Source organism: Fundulus heteroclitus, chromosome 20 (genome assembly GCF_011125445.2).
Source record: "Fundulus heteroclitus isolate FHET01 chromosome 20, MU-UCD_Fhet_4.1, whole genome shotgun sequence".
In the NCBI taxonomy this organism is placed as follows: Eukaryota; Metazoa; Chordata; class Actinopteri; order Cyprinodontiformes; family Fundulidae; genus Fundulus; species Fundulus heteroclitus.
In genome coordinates this window covers 9,105,560-9,124,270 of record NC_046380.1, presented here as the reverse complement: position 1 = coordinate 9,124,270, position 18,711 = coordinate 9,105,560, and the positions used below count along the sequence as shown (strand labels likewise).

Here is an 18,711-nt window from a genome sequence, read left to right as displayed (position 1 = left end):
GGACCACAGGACGTGTGTCCAAGAATTTTGGTCTTTGTCCTTGTGTGCATTTGCAAACTGTAATCTGTCATTTTTATGTTGGAGAGAGAGAATAATGACACGAAGGAGTCTAACCAAGTAAACAAAGCAGAACCAAGAACCTACTAAGAAATACATTATCGGCCCACAAAAAGAAGAGTTGATATAAACAAATACTAAAGGAAAAATAAACTATGTTCCAGAAAATACAGCAACATCAAAACACCTGATGCTCACTACATTAAGAAATAATAAAAAAAAAACATTTTAAAATAAAAATGAGTAATAGGGATTAAAAAAACTAACTAAAATCTGCGCTATATACAAGGGCTGGACGATAATTCAATAACAATACATATCGATCGAGGGACTTGTGGTTCAATAGAATTAAAGGGGTGAATAAAAAGTTCAATAGAAGAACAGTTTTCCTTCCTTTTGTATTCTAGCCTATCAACATTACAGTCATTATATCCTCCCAACCAATTACAAACATTCAGACAGAAGTTCAGAAAGCACATGCTTTTCTTTTTTTCTTTGTTTTGGTAAAGGATTGCTTGAAAAAACAGTTTGTGTTTGAATTCAGTGTTCTTTATTTAAAAATAGGCCCTTAAGCAGCAGCATAAAATGCCCAGGGCTGCACATGAAATATATGTTTTGTATTTTTTGATCATTATTAATATTGATCAATATGACTTCTGCTTTATAAACATGCTTTTTTCCATATCATCCAGCCCCACTATATAGTATATGAATAAACTGACCTGAGCTATATTGAATCAAATTGAACTGAAAAAAGCTTAATGTATTTTTATACATTGTAAGTTCATGGCTTTAACTGTATTCATTGGTCCTCTTGTACCTAATTTAAGATTAAACAGGTGTTAAATAAGATTTCAAAAAGGAGAAGTTTGTTGGAGATCAGTTCTAAAGAAAGAATATATCCACATGACTACAAACTGAGCCAGCAGATTTTGAGGAACAAGCTTGTGATAAGGATAAACACAGCATAAGAACCCATCAGAACAGTATATTCGGCACTTTCATTTGTAACCACTCAAAACACTTAAATTATTCTAAACTAATATTTCTAATATGTTTCATACACCTTTGGTTGTTTGTGATTGTTTACTGTGATCGATAATAATAATACTCAGTATTTGAAAATCGATCTATTTTTTATACCCAATTCAATTCAATTAAATTTTATTTATATAGCGCCAATTCATGAAACATGTCATCTCAAGGCACTTTACAAAGTCAAGTTCAATCATATTACACAGATTCAAACATTATACAGAGTCAAAAAATTCCTATATAAGGGAACTAGTTGATTGCATCAAAGTCCCGACAAGCAGTATTCACTTCTGGGGAAGCGTAGAGCCACAGGGAGAGTCGTCTGCATTGTACATGGCTTTGCTGCAATCCCTCATACTGAGCAAGCATGAAGCGACAGTGGGAAGAAAAACTCCCCCATTAACGGGAAGGAAAACCTCCGGCAGAACCAGACTCAGTATGAACAGTCATCTGCCTCGACCGACTGGGGTTACAGAAGACATAGCAGAGACACAACAAGAGAGACAAAAAAGCACAGAAGCACACATTGATCCAGTAATCTGTTCTACATTAGATGGTAGTAGCGGGTGAGCCGTCTTCTCTGGATGACGTCACAGTTAACAGAACGCCAGACCAGGTGTACCTTCTATGAAGCAAAAAAAGAGAGAACAGAAAGTTAAAGCAGAAATGACAACACGTAATGCATAATTGAAGAACAGTAGAACTCTATAGAGTGAGAAAATTAGATCCTGATGTCCTCCAGGACACTTATCCAGAAAGAGCCGCGGGGGGCTGGTGCCTATCTCCAACGGTCAATCTGCGAGAGGTGGCGTTCACCCTTGACAGGTCGTCAGTCCATCACAGGGCGACACAGACATTCAGCACAGACAACCATGTGCACAACCACAGCTAAGGGCAACTTAAGCCGGGCTTACACTGTACGAGATTTTTGCCCCTTTTCGGGCCGATTCTTCAGTCGTGCGAGCATTTTTTTGAATCGGGCCGAATTTCAGCTTGATCGTACAGGGGGGGAGGAGGGGCAACTGGCTTCTTACGACTACCTCCCGATCAGGAATCGGACGGTCGGTGAAAATCAAACATGTTTGAAATTCAGTCGGCCGTCGTGAGGTTTTCGTGAGCGCATCCTGCTGTTCAAGCAGAGCTACGAGGGGGCAGAACACAGATCGTGAGCGGTGAACTTTTAAACCCCGCGGTTCCGTCGCACAGTTTGAGATGTATATAAGTACCACGACTGAAAAACTCGTACAGTGTATGCCCGGCTTTAGAGTGACCTGTTAACCTAACAGTCAGGTTTTAGTCTGTGGGAGGAAGCCGGAGTCCGCAGAAAGAACCCACATGGGCACGGGGAGTTCAGAAAGACCCCAGGTTGAACCCGGGGTTCAAACCCAGGACTTTCTGTCTGCAAGGCAACAGTGCCACTGTGCATATTTGATAATGTGTGAGGAAAAAAAATAATAAAAGTGCTTTGTAAAATGTTACAGTATTATAGTATGCTGCATTAACATTAACATCAAGCTTTAAACTTTAGTATTTTGATCAAACTGCCAAATTTGATGGCTCAGCTCTGGTCTCATTGTCTTCTGTGGTACTGTTAGGCAACCACATGAAGAAAGACATTTCTGTTTGCAGCTCTGCACCGTAAAACACACACATGCAAAAATAGAGAGGAAAAAAACAAAACAAAATCCAACAAACTTCACATAAAAATCACTTTACTGCTGATTTCACTTCCGATCAAGGCTGAAAACACACAATCAGCAGGTGTGGACAGTCAGCTTACTTTTATTTTTTTAATAAAGATGCAAGCTAAAAAATGGTTTGCAGTGAAGGAAATGTACTTACTGTGGGGGGTATGCGCTTTTCAAGATGAACAGATAAACACTGATATGAAACTTGCTGCTGGAACTTTAACCAGAGGCTTGCTAATCTTAATCAGATGAAAACGGCTTTCTTTGCAACAAACGTTTTGCAAAATTCAACTGATGAGAATGTAATAAGATTTGAATGAAGGTAAACTAAGAAAATGAGAGCCCCCCTCCTTTTGTCTCTTTGTTGTTTTACAAATCACTTTAAGGTTTCGCAGTGTCATCCAGAGTAAGTCTGTCCAGCTTTGGTTTCTCTAAGAACTACAGTTTTCAAGAAGGAGTTTGAAAAACGCATTTGTCTGCACAGCCGGAGAGAACCTCCGCCGGTGTTTCTCAACCTTGGTCCTCAAGAATCGGTATTCTGCGTGTCTAAGTTCGGCTCCCTGCTGCCACGCACCTCACTTTAACGAATGAGTGATCGATAGCCTTTTGCAGCAATGGTTACTATGCTGAGGAGATAATGGAATATAAATCAGGCATGCTGGAGCAGAGAGCATCTAAGACATGAAGGACTGCAGGCTCCGAGGACCAAGATTTAGAACCACTGTATTAAGTCATCAGACGTTTGAGTTAGTTGCAAAGGCAAACAACACAAAAAGGCAAGCTCAGCAAATACAAAAATAGCAGCTTTCAATTGATATTTTTTTTCATTTATTATGTGAAACAAGCTATTCAAATCAACCTGCTCCTGTTCTTCTCTTTTTTTAAGCTATTGCTTCCGAAACCCAACCACTTCTTTTGTCACTGGTGGCGACAGCTGCAACCAGGCGTTTGAAATGACTGATAAGTCTTTTACATTGCTGTGGGGGAAGTTGGCCCACACTTTTTTTTGTTTCATTTCATATTAAAAATTCTGCATCTTCTCAACTGGATTCAGGTCTGGATCTTGACTGTTCCACTTCCAAATCTTTGTTCGATTTGTTTCTTTCTGCAAACTCGGTGCCCTTGGGTCTGGGGTTTCTGAGCAGATGAATTGATGGTCCTAAAGAACAGCACGTCACAGAGGAGGACCCAAGTTTCAACTTTCAAAAACTTACAACACAATAATAGGTTTGATTCCTTCTAATTTTCACCTCAATCCTCACCTCCATGCAGGTGATCACAACATCTCCCCTGTAAGCCAGAACAACGATGAACCTAACGACTTCCCATTGCTAGAGGGTGAACCTGTTTCGGTTTAATTTGCATGTTATCTAAGACAAAACAAGGCCTTTGTTTGGGCAATAATATAAGGCTTGGAACCACTCCAGACATTTGAATTGAGAAAGCTTTCTGGATGGGAAGCGAAACACCTTCCAACTTTGGAAAAAAATTCCAGTTGTTTTTTTTTTTTTTTTTACTTTTTTTTGGAATGACCATGACTTGGATGACAGAGAATCTTCACCAGCAAATCCTGCGGTAGTTTTAAACCAGATGAACCAGAAAGCACACCTCTGAAAAACTTCTGGGTTGTCTCATCAGTCCAGAGAACATGTTTTCCTCTAAGTCTTAGGGATCATCAAGGTGTTTCCCGGCAGATGTGAGACGGGTCTCTGTGTTCTTCTGCCTTGGAACTTTCCCATCAATGCCACTTTTGCCTGGTCTCTTGTTTTCTTGTGGAATGATGAACACTGATCCTAGATCATTCAGGTTAGGGCAACGCTGGTGAAGAGGTTGTTCTAGGGTTTTTCATGACCTTCTGTTTAAACTGTCACCCCCTTGAATTCATTTTGGGGTGGCTCTCATCCCTGGGAAGGCTCCCCTCCATCCATTTACGTAATAAGATAAGATAAGAGATAAGATAAGATAGGCTTTATTGATCTCACATTGGAGAAATTCACATGTCACATCGGCTCAGTAATCAATAATCAGAAGAAGAGTGCCAAAGTAGGACAAGGTGCATCGATTATATACAGTGTGTCCTCGTTTATACAGTGGATCAAAAAAGAATAAGAATAAAAATACAAAACAGAGATAATGCAAAGGATGTCCTATGCACATATACATATGTATTGACATATATTCAGGTGGTAATAGCAGCAGAAGTCACTTCTTTCAGGATTATTGCACAGTGTATTAAATAGGATTGCACATTAAATACACATTTAATGAGTTCCCTTTTGATAGCAGATCTTCTCACGCACTTCACGGAAGTGGAGGTGAAGGCGAGTGGTGGCCTAGTGGTTAGAGCAGTGTGGTTGTGCTCTGAGAAGGTTGCAAGTACCTGGTTCAATCCCCACAGCCTACACTCTGGGTCCCTGAGCAAGACCCATAACCCACAATTGCAGCCCAGTGGCAGGCCACTGCTCCCCCAAGGGGATGGGTTAAAATGCAGAAGAGAATTTCTCCATTGTGAGATCAATGAAATTCAATTACTATTATGATGTGCTCAGACGTGTTCTGTTTTAGTGATTTCTTGATTCTACAGAAACAAGGCTTGGATGTGGCTTGTAAAATTGAACACAGCTGTTGAAATAATGTGGTTAATCACACTTAGGTAGTGATTAAATGACCTATTTTTACACAGGACCAGTTTTGTTTGGATAGCCTTCTGTTGTTAATAAATAAAAGCAGAATTTAAAAACTGCATGTTGCGTTTACCCTGGTTAAATACAAAATGTGGTCTGATGTAAAACATTGTTTGATGATCTTAAAAAAAACTGATATTGGTAATGAAGGAAATAATTTTTCAAAGCACATCGTCTTTCGTGTGGCTTCACAGATTTTTATTTTATGGAGTGTAATCCAAGTGAGAATTTGATTAAATCTATGCATTTCAGGTCTAGATTTTGAACGAATCATGCAGCTCTTGTTCCTTAAAAACACTGAAGTTGCCTTCTACTCTTCATGTTTGTATTTCTACTCTGCATTTCTCCTACTGTGTTGCCAAAATACTGCACCCAGTCCTGTTTTATCAAGAAGTAAGCTTTCTAAATAATGAGTGGTCGCATAGCAAGATGGATGTTCTTTAGCCGAGAAGAGTTGTTGCAATTTTCCATCACACCCCTATAGAGAGTGAACAAACAGACTGAGCACACAAAAAAGATTTCCGAAAAGAACGCGACAAAACTCTTCAATGGTTAATTGCTTTAATATTCACAGACACAGCAATATTATCACTAAAAAAGTATTTATTTACACACCATTATGCTTCATTGACAAATATTATCAGCATTAATATAAAAGCAATTTTTAAATATTATTACAATTTCTATATAGCTTTCTATATGAGATGAAAACCTTGGATTAGAATCAAGAGGCTGCAACATGTTCACAGATATTGCCCTTCAGTTGTCATTGGGCTCAATGATATTGTTGCAGCTCAGCATGTCGTCGCTCTTGCTGGTTTGACCTTGCTGACTTTCTCCTTCGCGAGAAGTATACCGTTCCCAGATGTTTAGGTACGCTTTCCTGATCTTCTTTACTTTAAATGCATACACGACTGGGTTCACCGCCGAATTAGCATGAGAAAGGGCGATGCCGACATGGAAAGCGATAATGCTCACCGGCTTTGACTTATTAAACAATGTGATGCAGTTCATTATGTGAAGAGGGAGCCAGGAAAGGGCGAAAAGGGCCAAAACCAGAGCCAAAGAGGACGCCAGCTGTTTCTCCCTCCTTAGGTAGTTTTGCGACTGGTTTTGGGCGCCGTTGCCTGGTTTCTGTCTGAGATTTTCTCGAATGTAGAAGAAAATGTAGCTATACAATACGGTAATCGCCAGCAATGGTGCTAAGGTGCAGAGAAAGAAGTTGAAGTACACCAGGTAATCAGCAGGAATCACACTCACAAACCTGCATTCTGAATTTGTAAAGTTGTGCGAGCTTTCATGCCATCCGAGCATGGGGGTAAAACTCAGTGGTATGGCAACAACCCAGCATGCAGCAGCCACAGAATAAGAATGCCTCCATGTTACAGTCTTTCTGTACCTATGTAGAATAGCATTTGGAAGACAAAACTTTAATTAAAACCCTGTTTTTTAAAACACTATCCCATGTAGAACATAACATTTTGGCAGGTCCTGTGACCTTATCTGCACTATTAATCATACTGAGAACATTCTTACCAGAAAGGGAGAGAGAGGCGCAGGTAACGGTCCACAGCAATGGCCGTCAGACAGAGGACCGAGACCAGGGTTAGCAGGATGACCACGCAGCTGATGAAAAGACAAGTGTGGAAGGAAGTCTTCACTTGGCCATCCACCAGTACAGCCAACGGTATAGCCACGGCGCCAACAAGAAAGTCAGCTACAGCCAGAGACACAATGAGGCAATAGGTGGGTTGTTGGATGCTTCTAGTTTTCCACAGAGCCAAAACCACCAACATGTTCCCCAGGCAGCAGCAGACAGCTATGAAGACTTCCACCGAAGTGTAAATCGCTTTTTCCAATTCCATGGAGCTTCCTGACTGGTTGATCTCGCAGGTTGATGGAGTGAGGTTCTAATGTGCAGCATGAGTGAGGGTTAGATCTTGCTCTGCTACTTATCATTCATCTCGCTCATGCAAAGCTTTTAGAGGAAGTCCTTGGCTGTAACCACTTCTCTTTCCCCCACCCCCTGTTCTCAGTCTTTCCTAATAATTTTCTTTGCTCAAAAATGTTTCACATCATTATTCTAAAAACCAGATGTATGAACATGTAATTAGTTAACTTAGCATCTACTGTGACTTGTCAGACTATCGTTGTGGACTACCAACTTACAGTTTTTATTGATTGCTTTGACCTGTTTGAAGAAACTGGCAACCTCTTAGTTTTCATCATCATCATCATTATCTCAGCAGAGCAAAATACACCTCTTGCAAATGAGTTTACCCATTTTAATTTTCCCAACCTTTTGCAACACAGTTAACGCAGATGTCATTCATGCAGTCCAAACTCCATTGCTTTAGCTGTGGTAGCCAAACAGAAACCATATGTTCCAAGCTCTTAGAAACTTCTTGATTGGAATTAAATCACTGAAGCACCTGATTGACACTTCTTTACACAATTTTTTAATTTGCAATCAGTTTGCAGGCTTTACGTAAAAGGTGCCATGTTGTGTGTTGTTCCTTGCGAGCATGGATGGTCTAAGGCAGATGAGAGTCAGAGTAAGAGGTAGATGGGTCAGGGGAAGAAGATTATGAGGAAGAGGAATCCGTGTGCGAGGTGGCGGTGTAGCTGGAAGGGCTCAAGTTACAGATGAAATTTAGGCAACTATGATTGATCATGTGGTAAATCATGGCCTTTTACTTAGAGGGGCTAGACAAAGAGTCCAACCTTTTCTCAATAGAAACACGGTTGCATCCATTGTAAGAGCTTTTCAACGGGAGAGCAGGTATTGCTGCTATACAATATATTCATCTCTATATATTCCTATAGAGGAATTCTTCAGTGCATGGAGATGGAAGGTATATGATCACCGCCCCTATGAGCAGATGCCCCTGCTCAATGCTATGACTGCTGCTGCCCATGATATAGATGCAGAGGCATGTCAAGGATGGATCAGGCATGCAAGAAGATTTTTCCCTAGGTGCACCACAATGGAAAATATTGAGTGTGATGAAGATGAGACCATGTGGTCTATTCGTCAAGAGAGAAGAGACTAGAAGAGACAGACAGCTCTAGTATCTTCTGTTGGAATATTTCATTTTTAGCCATAATCTGGAGAAAAAAAATATGAATAATCAATAAAATATGGATCACAGCATATCTGATTCTGGAGCCATTTTTTTGAAAAAGGCAAATTTGACTACAAATGACAGTGACATGTAAGCTGCGTACAGTCTTTGGCAAAATGAACCAGCAATTCTGAACTGATTTACATTGAGTGTGGTATTTTGTATTTCGTTGCCCCTTGTGTAATGAGGATCAACTTCTCAAGGGTCTTCATTAAATGTGAGGGCAATTGTACTGGCCTGTAGCTGCTGAGGTCCTTTGAATCAAGAATCAATCAAGAGTCTTTATTTTCACTTCGTAACCCAAAGGAAATGTTTTTTTTTTTTTTAATTGCAAAAACTGAGTTGTTCTAGATACATAAGCATGTGAAAAAACAGTGTGAATAATAATAAATAAATAATAAAGAACATGTAACAGGGGCTGCACAGTGTTGCAGTGGTTAGTGCTGTTGTCATGCAGCAAGAAGGTCCTGAGTTCGAGACCTACCCTTATATTATGCCTGTATTTACCCATATATTTATTGACTGATTAAAACAAAAAGCTAAGCTAAGCGTAGGACACACGTATGCTGCTTTGCTGCGCTTACATGCTGCATTTCCACCTTCACATAAAAAAATCATGTGGATAATTCATGTGTAAGTCAGAGAATATTAGTAAACAAGCATAGTGAAGACCGAGGATGGCAGACGCTCTCCATCCAATCTGACTGAGGTTGAACTAGTTTGCAAAGAACAATAGGCCATATTATACGTCTCTTGAGATGGAAAGCTGGTAGAAAGGCATCAAAAGAAATGCAGCAATAATTGACATAAAAAGTTATTCAAAGTACAGACTCTTTTAAAACCCCTTGCTTGATTAACACCTACACTTTTCACTCCTGTATTACTTTGTGTTGGTGTTGGCCAACGACATAAAATCCCTGTAAAACACATTGGAGTTTGTGGCTGTAACATAATAAAATATAGAAACGTTTTAGGGGTATGGATACTTTTGCAAAGCACTGTACTTCATGAATTGTAGGCTGTAATTTCTATCTTCTAAGCAACTCATCTCTTCTGTTTAGTGTCCTTCATTAATTTTATTAATTCAAGCACTTGTCAGTTAAAGTGCTGAGATTCACACTGATTATGTCGAACAGAGACAGCAAAGTGCCAGGATGAAATTAATACAGTATTAACCAGGATCCTTGGCAAGAACCTTGAAAATAACTTTTCTTTACAACCAGTAATTGTAACGTTCTGTTGTGGTTCAGGTTATTTTTTCAGTTTAGCCACTTTTCTGTCTTAGGATTTATTTCTGTTTTCTTGTTTTGTATTGGATTTATGCTTAGCCTGTTTTAGTCTTATTAGTTTTTATTTCAGCTCGTGTCTGTTTAGTCTTTGTCTTGTTTTCTACCTTAGGTTTATTGTCTATTAGTCTGTGTGCTCCTTTTATCATCTCCACCTGTTTTGGTTAATTAGTCCCGCCCTGCTCTCCTGTTCCGTTCCGTGTTATCTTCACGTGCAATCTACTCGGTAAGAGCACTTCACCCATGTCTGTTCAAGTTTAGCCTGCCTGTCAGTTTTGCCCGTTCAGTTTTCTGTTCGCCTGTTTTTGGAGTTTGTTCTATTGCTTGCCTGAAAGCCAGCTCTTTTTGCCTCCTGGATTTTTTGTTAATAAACCCCTTTTTAAGCATCAGCTCTGTGTCCGGCTAACATTTGGGTTCTTTCTTTACAATTCATTACAGTAATAGCTAAATTGTCATGTTGTTGATCTTGCACAGGCACTAGCGGACCCCTGCAAGACAAAAATTAAATTATTTTCTTCAGTTTTTAGATGATAATACTTGTCAACCAAAGGCGTATTATCAATTTATTTGTTATGACTCAATGCAATGTTGTGGTTATTGGCAATGGCTATTTGTAAATGTTTTCAGTTTTTAAATTACGACTTTTTCTGGATGCAATATATGCAATATATTATGTAAGACAATAACACAGTGCATGATCGACTGTTTCTATTTACAAAATAGCCTTAGACAAGAAATTAGGGGTAAGATGTTCATGGGAAATTAGTACTTGATGAAATTACAAAGAAAGGAATTACTCTTAATTGAATTACTAACAGGAAATTGCTCTAACATAAAGGGTAGATTTTACATAAGTAGAATTGATGCTACATGTTGACATAAAGCAAGCTTCAAAACAAAAAATCTAAACAGCATCACAAAAAAAGATAAAGAGCATTATGCTAACATTGATACAGTTGAGTCACAATTTTTGATCCATTCTGCTGTGTTGCACCTTTTGTTTTTCATTATCTTATTGCCTCTATATTTGTATCTCCTGAAATAATAAGTTTATGCATACTGTGATAGTGAAGACAGAGACATAATAAAATAAATTGGAAGTTAGCAATTTAATTATCTATGACAAAGTCCGGGATGACAGAGCAAGTGCTAAAAAAAACTCCAGACTCATCAAGTTCCTTCACTCCCTTTAGATTTATTTGATCTTAAAGGATCTATTTACAGCGAGGCTGCCCATCTGCTTCCCTAAGCAACTAAAGACCATTGAAGTGATTGCTTGCTTGGTGATACTATCTGCCTTTCTACAAAGTCTTTGTACTCTTAAACTTATTTTGAATTTTTTCTTTTTTTTAACCTTCCTGGCAGTTGAAGTTGACAGTTTAATCTGGATTATTTGTTGTTGTATTTTTGGTCCTCAAAAGAGGCCCGAAAAGATTAATATGTTTAAAATTATTTTAAGCCTGGTATCCTCTCTGCATTTATATTGGAAATATAAATGCAGAGAGGATCACAAAGGATCTCCTTTAATTCTACTTTGTTTGCTACCCTCTGCTGGCAAGGCTAGAAGTTCTGTGTAAAAAATCACAAGTTTTGATTCAAACCTACCAGTCTAAAAATGTCTGGTTAAAACACATAAATGTCATCTCAAGGCACTTGAGATGAGATGTATCTTGGCAAGCAGCATTCACTCCTCCTGAACGAGCATAGAGCCACAGTGGACAGTTGCCTGCATTGTTGATGGCTTTGCAGCAATCCCTCATACTGAGCATGCATGAAGTGACAGTGGAGAGGAAAACTCCCCTTTAACCTCCAACAGAACCAGGCTCAGTGTGAACGCTCATCTGCCTCGACCCACTGGGGGTTAGAGAAGACAGAGCAGAGACACAGAAGCTCAGATTGATCCAGGAGTACTTTCTATGTTATATGGTGATAGCGGATGATATGTCTCCCCTGGATGATGTCACAGCTAACAGAACGCCAGACCAGGTGTACCTACTATGAAGAGGAAAGAATGACACGGAATAAAAAGGTAAAAGTATCAGCAAACAATGCAAATTGGAGAACAGTAGGAGAACTCAGCAGAGTGAGAAAAATAGACCCTGATGTCCTCAAGCAGCCTAAGCCTATAGCAGCATATCTATAGAGATAGTTAAGGGTAACATAAGCCACTCTAACTATAAGCTTTGTCCAAAAGCCTCGTCTGAAAAGTAGACAGGGTGTCTGCCTCATGGACCAAAACTAATAATGATGGATGGATGGATGGATGGATGGATGGATGGATGGATGGATGGATTATCTTATCTTATACTTTAAAGGTGGAACTTTTTAGTCAGAGGACGTTAAGTATTTCTTATTAGGTGAAGATTCACCATGTTTTATTCAGTCATCTCCCAGTTTATAGTTCTCGGCAGAGGAACTTGGTGTTATTATTTGCAGACAAAAAAAAATTAAACCTGGCCATTCATGCCGAATGTCATAGTGTTTTACAGAGTTTGCTCTCATACACATTATTAAATACAACATTAGTGGAAATATCTATTTATACTTGAAGTACATACTTCCGCTTTCAATGTCTCCATGAAGACAAACAGAGAAAGAGCCTTTTTAAGTGTCTGCATTTGTTGTCTTTGCTTTCTCCACTGTCGAATGACAAGTTCAGCGCAGTAAATTTAAAATCCACTGTACCTACTTATTTCCACACAGTTTGGAAGGGCAGTCTGTGGCCTACAAGCTATGAACGCTAAAACAACAACCTGAAATTAGTACTGCTTTGGTCTGATTTCAGCATTCTCTATTGCACTCTGGACTTTGCTGTTGTGATGGACAGCGATCTGTGCCCCCAGGCTGCAGAAGTACTCCTTCAGGAGGAGGAGCCGCTCAGTGTCAGGGATCGTAATCTATCACTCAAAACCCCATAGTTGAAACACGCCTTTAATCTGGTATGAAGGGGTCAAACCGACCGCTCAACATTTAACAGATTACTGACAAATCCTGTAAAAGATCCCTGAGAAAGTATCAGTGAACACACACAAAGACAAAATCTGTTTTTCGTCTGAAAATGACATCATACAAAGAGTAATTACTCAACTTTGACCACTCTCTCAGTCATACGAGGATATAACAATGGCTTTATCATGAGACCAAATCGGTGCTAATGCTTATCCATCCTTACAGCTAAACTGCATCCTTCCAGTCATTATATAGTTCATTTCCACTGAAAAACTTAAGTCTCTCACACACACACACAAAGCGCACACACAAGCCCACTTAATGCAAGCAAAACTAATGCTGCAGAGTGCTGCAGAAAGCAAAGTCCCTCCCCTTGATGTTATGACTCGTTTATAGAGTAGTCAGTGTATAAGACGGAATGAGAGAGCAGGGTAGAGTGGTGATGCACTCACGACGCAGTAGAGATGGGTTCCTCACAGAGATCTTGAAATTGATCCGGAGGATTGATCACTTGATCGCCTTCATGTGCTCTAGGTGTAAGAAGACAATTTTTTGCCCGTCTCGGCTGAACTAAATGTTTGCTGCAAGATGTTTTTGCTGAAGGAACACACAAAGAGGAGAAAAGAAGCTTCCGCAACTGATTCAACTTTTTTTACGATCTGAGCAGAGATACGTTACAGAGCTAAAGATAAAAACGATGTCATCTCCAGGGCTCGAGCCAAGGAAACATATGGATGTGGTGTACATCTCCATTGAGATAGCCATCGCTGTGGCCTCCGTTCTGGGGAACGTACTAATTGTGCTCGTAGTGTACGTGAACCAGGCTCTCCGTGACACCACCTTCAGCTTCATCGTGTCTCTGGCTGTGGCTGACATCGCCGTTGGAAGTTTGGTGATCCCGCTGGCCATTGTTATAAGCCTGGGATTCAGGACCCAGTTCTACACCTGCCTCATCCTCTCCAGCCTGGTGCTGACCATCACCCAGAGCTCCATCCTGTCCCTCCTGGCCATAGCCATCGACAGATATCTGCGCATAAAAATCCCAACAAGGTGAGGAACTGCTTGATACCAAATATCTACACTTCAATCTTACAAGAGTCCTTTCTTTTTCTCTTGCATGTAAACATAAATTGAATGCAAGTGACAGAGAGTGATAGATTACTCATCCTGTTATTGAAGTTTCTATGAATGCTCCAAAGTGTTTTCCATAGGGATAATTGAATAATACAGATGGAGAACGTCAGGAAGTGATCAACATGCTTGTTCTACCCCAGAGTAGCTTTCTGTGGTCTATGCTATGATCCCTTTGAAATGTTGGTGAAGATTCTCAGTCATCCAGGTCATGATCAATCCAAAAAAGGTTAAAAAAAATAAAACAACTGGATTCTGAAGCTAAAGACGTTTCGCTTCCCATCCAAGAAGCGTTCTCAATTAACCTTCATGGATGGGAAATGAAACGTCTTAAGCTTCAGAGTAGAAGTCCAGTTGTTTTAATTTTTAACCTTTTTCGGATTCCCTTTGAAATGTCTTTCGAATTGTTAATAGTCCAGATGCTTTAAGGAGTTCAGCTGATGAATTCTCTAAGATCACTTAACGTTTTTAAAAATATATATTTAAAACCTTTGCGTATCCGAATGGTTGATGTGGATTATTTTAAAGAGATTAGAAACAACTGGATTCTGAAGCTAAAGACATTTCGCTTCCCATCCAAGAAGCTTTCTCAAATAATCTTCTTGGATGGTAAACGAAACGTCTTAAGCTTCAGAGTAGAAGTCCAGTTGTTTTATTTTTTAACCTTTTTTGGATCCCTTTGAAATGTCTTTCGAATTGTTAATAGTCCAGATGCTTTAAGGAGTTCAGCTGATGAATTCTCTAAGATCACCTAACGTTTTAAAAAAGAAAATTAAAACCTTTGTGTATCCGAAGGGTTGATGTGGATTATTTCAAAGAGATTAGATCTTTTGTAAAAGGGAGACAGAGAGGAAGACTCGCTAAGTACATAACTCCTACACGCAGTTGAATCACTGTCAAGTTTTATGCAAATCAGAGGGCTGGACACTAAACCTTTTAAGTAAATTAAAATGTTCCCATCTGCCCAAATAACTGACAAAGGCAGCGTTTGCTCAGGTAGCAGACAGAAAGCGGAACTAATGCCTGCTTATCAGCTGAATCCTGAAGTCAAACGCTGACACTTAAGAAAAATGCTTCTGAGAAACAACAGACTGGCACAGATTCCTTTTTTTTTTGGGGACTGGCACTGGTTCAAGGAAATGCCATTACAGTTGCCCGTGAGTGCATTTAGATGATTGAAGAAAACTCTCTGTTTTTATTACTGTTGTGCTGCCCAGGTACAACGACATAGTGACCCAGGGGAGGGCGTACATGGCCGTTTGTACGTGCTGGATCCTCTCCATCCTCAGCGGACTGGTTCCGTTGGTTGGCTGGAACGACCTGAGCCACGGCAACCTCAGCAAGTCCAGTGAGATAGTTTGCGAGTTTAAAACCGTTATTCGTATGGACTACATGGTGTATGTGAACTTCTTCGTCTGTGTGATGGTGCCACTGGCCTTGATGATCATTCTGTACGGGGAGATCTTCCGAGTGATCCGGAAGCAGCTGAACCGCCGCGCTGAGGCCACTTGTGATAGAGAGCGGTACTACCGAAAGGAGCTGAAGCTGGCCAAGTCGCTGGCCTTGGTGGTTTTTCTTTTTATCACGTGCTGGATGCCGATACACATCATGAACTGCGTTGAGCTGTTCCGCCCGGGCGAAACTCCCAAGTCTGCTTTGTACGTAGGAATCTTCATGTCTCACGTAAACTCAGCGCTAAACCCGATGGTCTATGCTTTCCGGATAAAACGGTTCCGTCTGACGCTGATCCAAATAACTCGCCAGTGCATGTTATGTAAGTCAACGGTGGCCACCCCGTGCCCTACCAGCACTATGGACGGGAATGAAAAAACGGATGTGAACCACTAGCATATACTGAGGAGGAGTGTTAGTCTTTACCATGTGCCGCAGACACTACAAATAATCATGAGATTATTATCAAAAACGGAAGAAGTAAGACTGACCGTTTAAGACATAAATACTGTTTTATATGATTTTAATGTACCTAATTTTGGGTGCCGTTAGGAGCTGATAATTTGTGTCCAACATCTGTCGTTGATTTGAAAAAAAACTGATTGTGTGTGTTTAAGTCTCTGTAGATGGCCCTTATGTGTGAGTGTGTGTGCATGGTTGTTTGTCCTGTTTGTCTCTGTGTTGCCCTGTGATGGACGGACCCTGCCTCTCGCCCAATGACGGACCCTGCCTCTCGCCCAATGACCGCTGGAGGTAGGGACCAGCCCCCCCACAACCCTGCAGGATTAAGCAGGTACAGATAATGGATTTATGGATGGATGGATGGATGGATGGACGGATCGAAATAAATGTGTTAACTTATCAAGTTATTTTTTTTTGTACGGGAACATTCACAAGAGAAAAAAGAAAAACGTTAAAAAAAAATTCCAGGATATCAGAACATCACAAAAAGCAGTTTATAAACAGTGCTTATGAGCAGGAAATACACAGAATCGATTGTTTGTGCCACGGACACTATGTAAAGAGGCTTCTGAGTGAGAAAGTGGTGTTTGCATCCTCCTATTAAAAATGTGTATGTAATTTACCTCTCAATGCCTTGTTCCTTACAATGTGAACCCTGTGAAAAAAAACTGCATTACAGTTTGTTTGTTTTTTGTTAATCCTGATTGCAGATTACAATATGATCCTTCATTGTACGAATTAAACATCTTTCTTGTTTAAAAGATTTAAATGACGGATTTCTTTTCTCGCAATATCTCAGCTCTATAAGGTTTCACCCACACGGCCCTAAAATGATGTGCTGGTATAACAATAGGTAAAGCAGCTATTAGGGCCATTTTGGACCACTGGTTCTTAGCAGTACAGTCTGTGCCCTTCGGTTTGATTGTGGAAAACAAAATTGGAGCTCTTTAAATGGTTTTCAGAAATCACTAGCATATATTTACCAAAGTCGTAACAATAATCCAAAGGTTATAGAGGATATATTGTCATTGGAGATTTAAGACCACAGGACGGCAACAGACCCTCGGTTAGGTGGGGGCTGCGTAGATAAATTTAACAAAAATGTTCCAGCAGACAGTTGATATTCAAATGTCTGCTGCATATGCCTTTCAAAGACTTGCCTATCTTATAGATACTGGCAGCACATCATATAGTGCCTCATATTACCCAGTATTAAATCGGTCTATAGAATAAAAAGATTTATTTTTTACATCCCTTTATTTTTTGTCTTTCTTTTAAATCTACAGTAGGGATTTTAAAATGTTTTTTTTTTTTTATTTCCAACTACCCGCTGCCTTTCACATGAACCGGAATGAGTGGAGCTCTAGTTTTAGTTCTTTTACACTTTGTCATTGCTGCGTTTCTTTAAAGGATTTGTTTCCACTTGTTTCTGCTTAGGCTTTTGTGACTTTCAGCAAAAAAAATCAATAAATGTAAAAAACAAACCTTTTGTGCGTTTCTTGTACGGTTTATCAACTACACAAACTGCTCAGTATGCACATGAATTGAATTGCCCTGCTCCAACTGCAGATGAAACAGGCTGATTTACACTGGACAAAAGTCTGAAAAAAAAGGCAAGGGATTCAGTGCCAAGCCTTTATCACACAACGCAGGGCGCTGTTCAGCTAATTCAGCTTCTTCTGGCTGTATATTAAAAGTTGTTGGAGAGAGGTGAAAAGCACTGGACCATTTTAATCAATTATCTAAAGAGCATTAAGCTGATTTATTCCAACTCTAAACCGAAAGCTTCTGCAATAGTTCTGCTTTGTCATCAGTTCGACTTCTACCTCATTTCAGCAGCAGTGTTCTCTGCAATAATTGATGTTGAATTCTTCTGAAACTTTCAGATTTTATGTGTGGTAAATACCAGCATTTGCCGTAACAATAAGCACTGTACTATATGAAGATATTTACTTTAATCTCAGTTATTATGAAATAAAATCATCGCCTCTACCTCTCGGTTTCTGTCTGTCGCTCAATCATGAACTCATTAATACCTATAATACCATCTGTCAGCCCCTCCCTCCTCGCCGAGGGATTTTAAACTGCTGAGTGTGGTTAAATCTTTAGCCCTTGTCTTAGTGACGGCAATATCACATAACCAACTTGGTAGTACTGGCTTCATTAGCCGTTTCTGTTTTTTGCCGCATAACAAATGTGTCAGGAGCAGAAATATGTTCTAATAGAGAAGAGAAGAAGGCTGGTGCAATTCTTATCTGGTTCTAAACTAAAATATTGATCTTCTTCAAGGTAAGACGCTTCATGTTTATTGTAAGACAAAGTTTTTTTGAGGCCTTTCTCTCCAGTTTAGAACAGGAAATCCTTACATTTTGTTTTCATTTATGGTTTAAAGCCTCAGAAAGCAGCTTACATTTGGAACTATAAAATGGCGAACACCCATGAAGCGGAGGGCGATCAGGATCCCGAGGCTCCTGGAGGAAGACCTGGAGGATGAGCAGCAAACGTTGCTGCACTTAAGCAAACATGGTGACAGTCAGCGTGCGCAACCATGGGAGCAGTGGACCTTCAAAGAAAAAGCAAACTATTGCATGGATCGCTTCTTCCTTGCCTTTTTAATCCTCTTTCTGATCGTTTTACTGGGCGAATGTAGCTATAAAATGTGGTATGTGTCAAATGTGAAAAAGATAGCGGAGTTTGTGTCAGACTGTGTAATATTCCTGATCGACTGGCTCTTCACCCAGGAGAGACAGGAGGAGCTGGTTGAACTGTAAGGTGTGAATAAAGTTCATCACGTCATTTTCTTTCCGCTTTTTTGTATTTCATATAATATTTCATATAATAT

The 18,711-nt window shown here is 39.8% G+C and overlaps 2 protein-coding genes across 2 annotated transcripts; one reads left to right on the top strand and one right to left on the bottom strand.

The window, feature by feature from the left end:
• Positions 1-6,087: 6,087 nt before the first annotated feature.
• On the bottom strand, positions 6,088-7,366 carry LOC105928033 (adenosine receptor A1). The gene is made up of 2 exons (XM_012865102.3): positions 7,001-7,366; positions 6,088-6,863 (listed from the first exon to the last, which is right to left on the bottom strand). The coding sequence occupies exons 1-2, from the start codon at positions 7,327-7,329 to the stop codon at positions 6,224-6,226; spliced, it is 969 nt and encodes a 322-aa protein (XP_012720556.2). The 5' UTR covers positions 7,330-7,366; the 3' UTR covers positions 6,088-6,223.
• A 5,876-nt stretch (positions 7,367-13,242) lies between these two features.
• Positions 13,243-18,670, top strand: LOC105928035 (adenosine receptor A1). The gene is made up of 3 exons (XM_012865104.3): positions 13,243-13,874; positions 15,173-18,158; positions 18,262-18,670. Exons 1-2 carry the CDS (start codon positions 13,522-13,524, stop codon positions 15,801-15,803), a joined length of 984 nt encoding a protein of 327 aa, XP_012720558.2. The 5' UTR covers positions 13,243-13,521; the 3' UTR covers positions 15,804-18,158; positions 18,262-18,670.
• The last annotated feature ends 41 nt before the right edge of the window (positions 18,671-18,711 follow it).

Coding starts and splice junctions, on each gene's coding strand:
- LOC105928033 (XM_012865102.3), bottom strand. CDS start 7,329: ATGGAATTGGAAAAAGCGATTTACACTTCGGTGGAAGTCTTCATAGCT. Junction 6,864..7,000: donor CGCCTCTCTCTCCCTTTCTG/GTAAGAATGTTC, acceptor TATTCTACATAG/GTACAGAAAGACTGTAACAT.
- LOC105928035 (XM_012865104.3), top strand. CDS start 13,522: ATGTCATCTCCAGGGCTCGAGCCAAGGAAACATATGGATGTGGTGTAC. Junction 13,875..15,172: donor CGCATAAAAATCCCAACAAG/GTGAGGAACTGC, acceptor TGTGCTGCCCAG/GTACAACGACATAGTGACCC.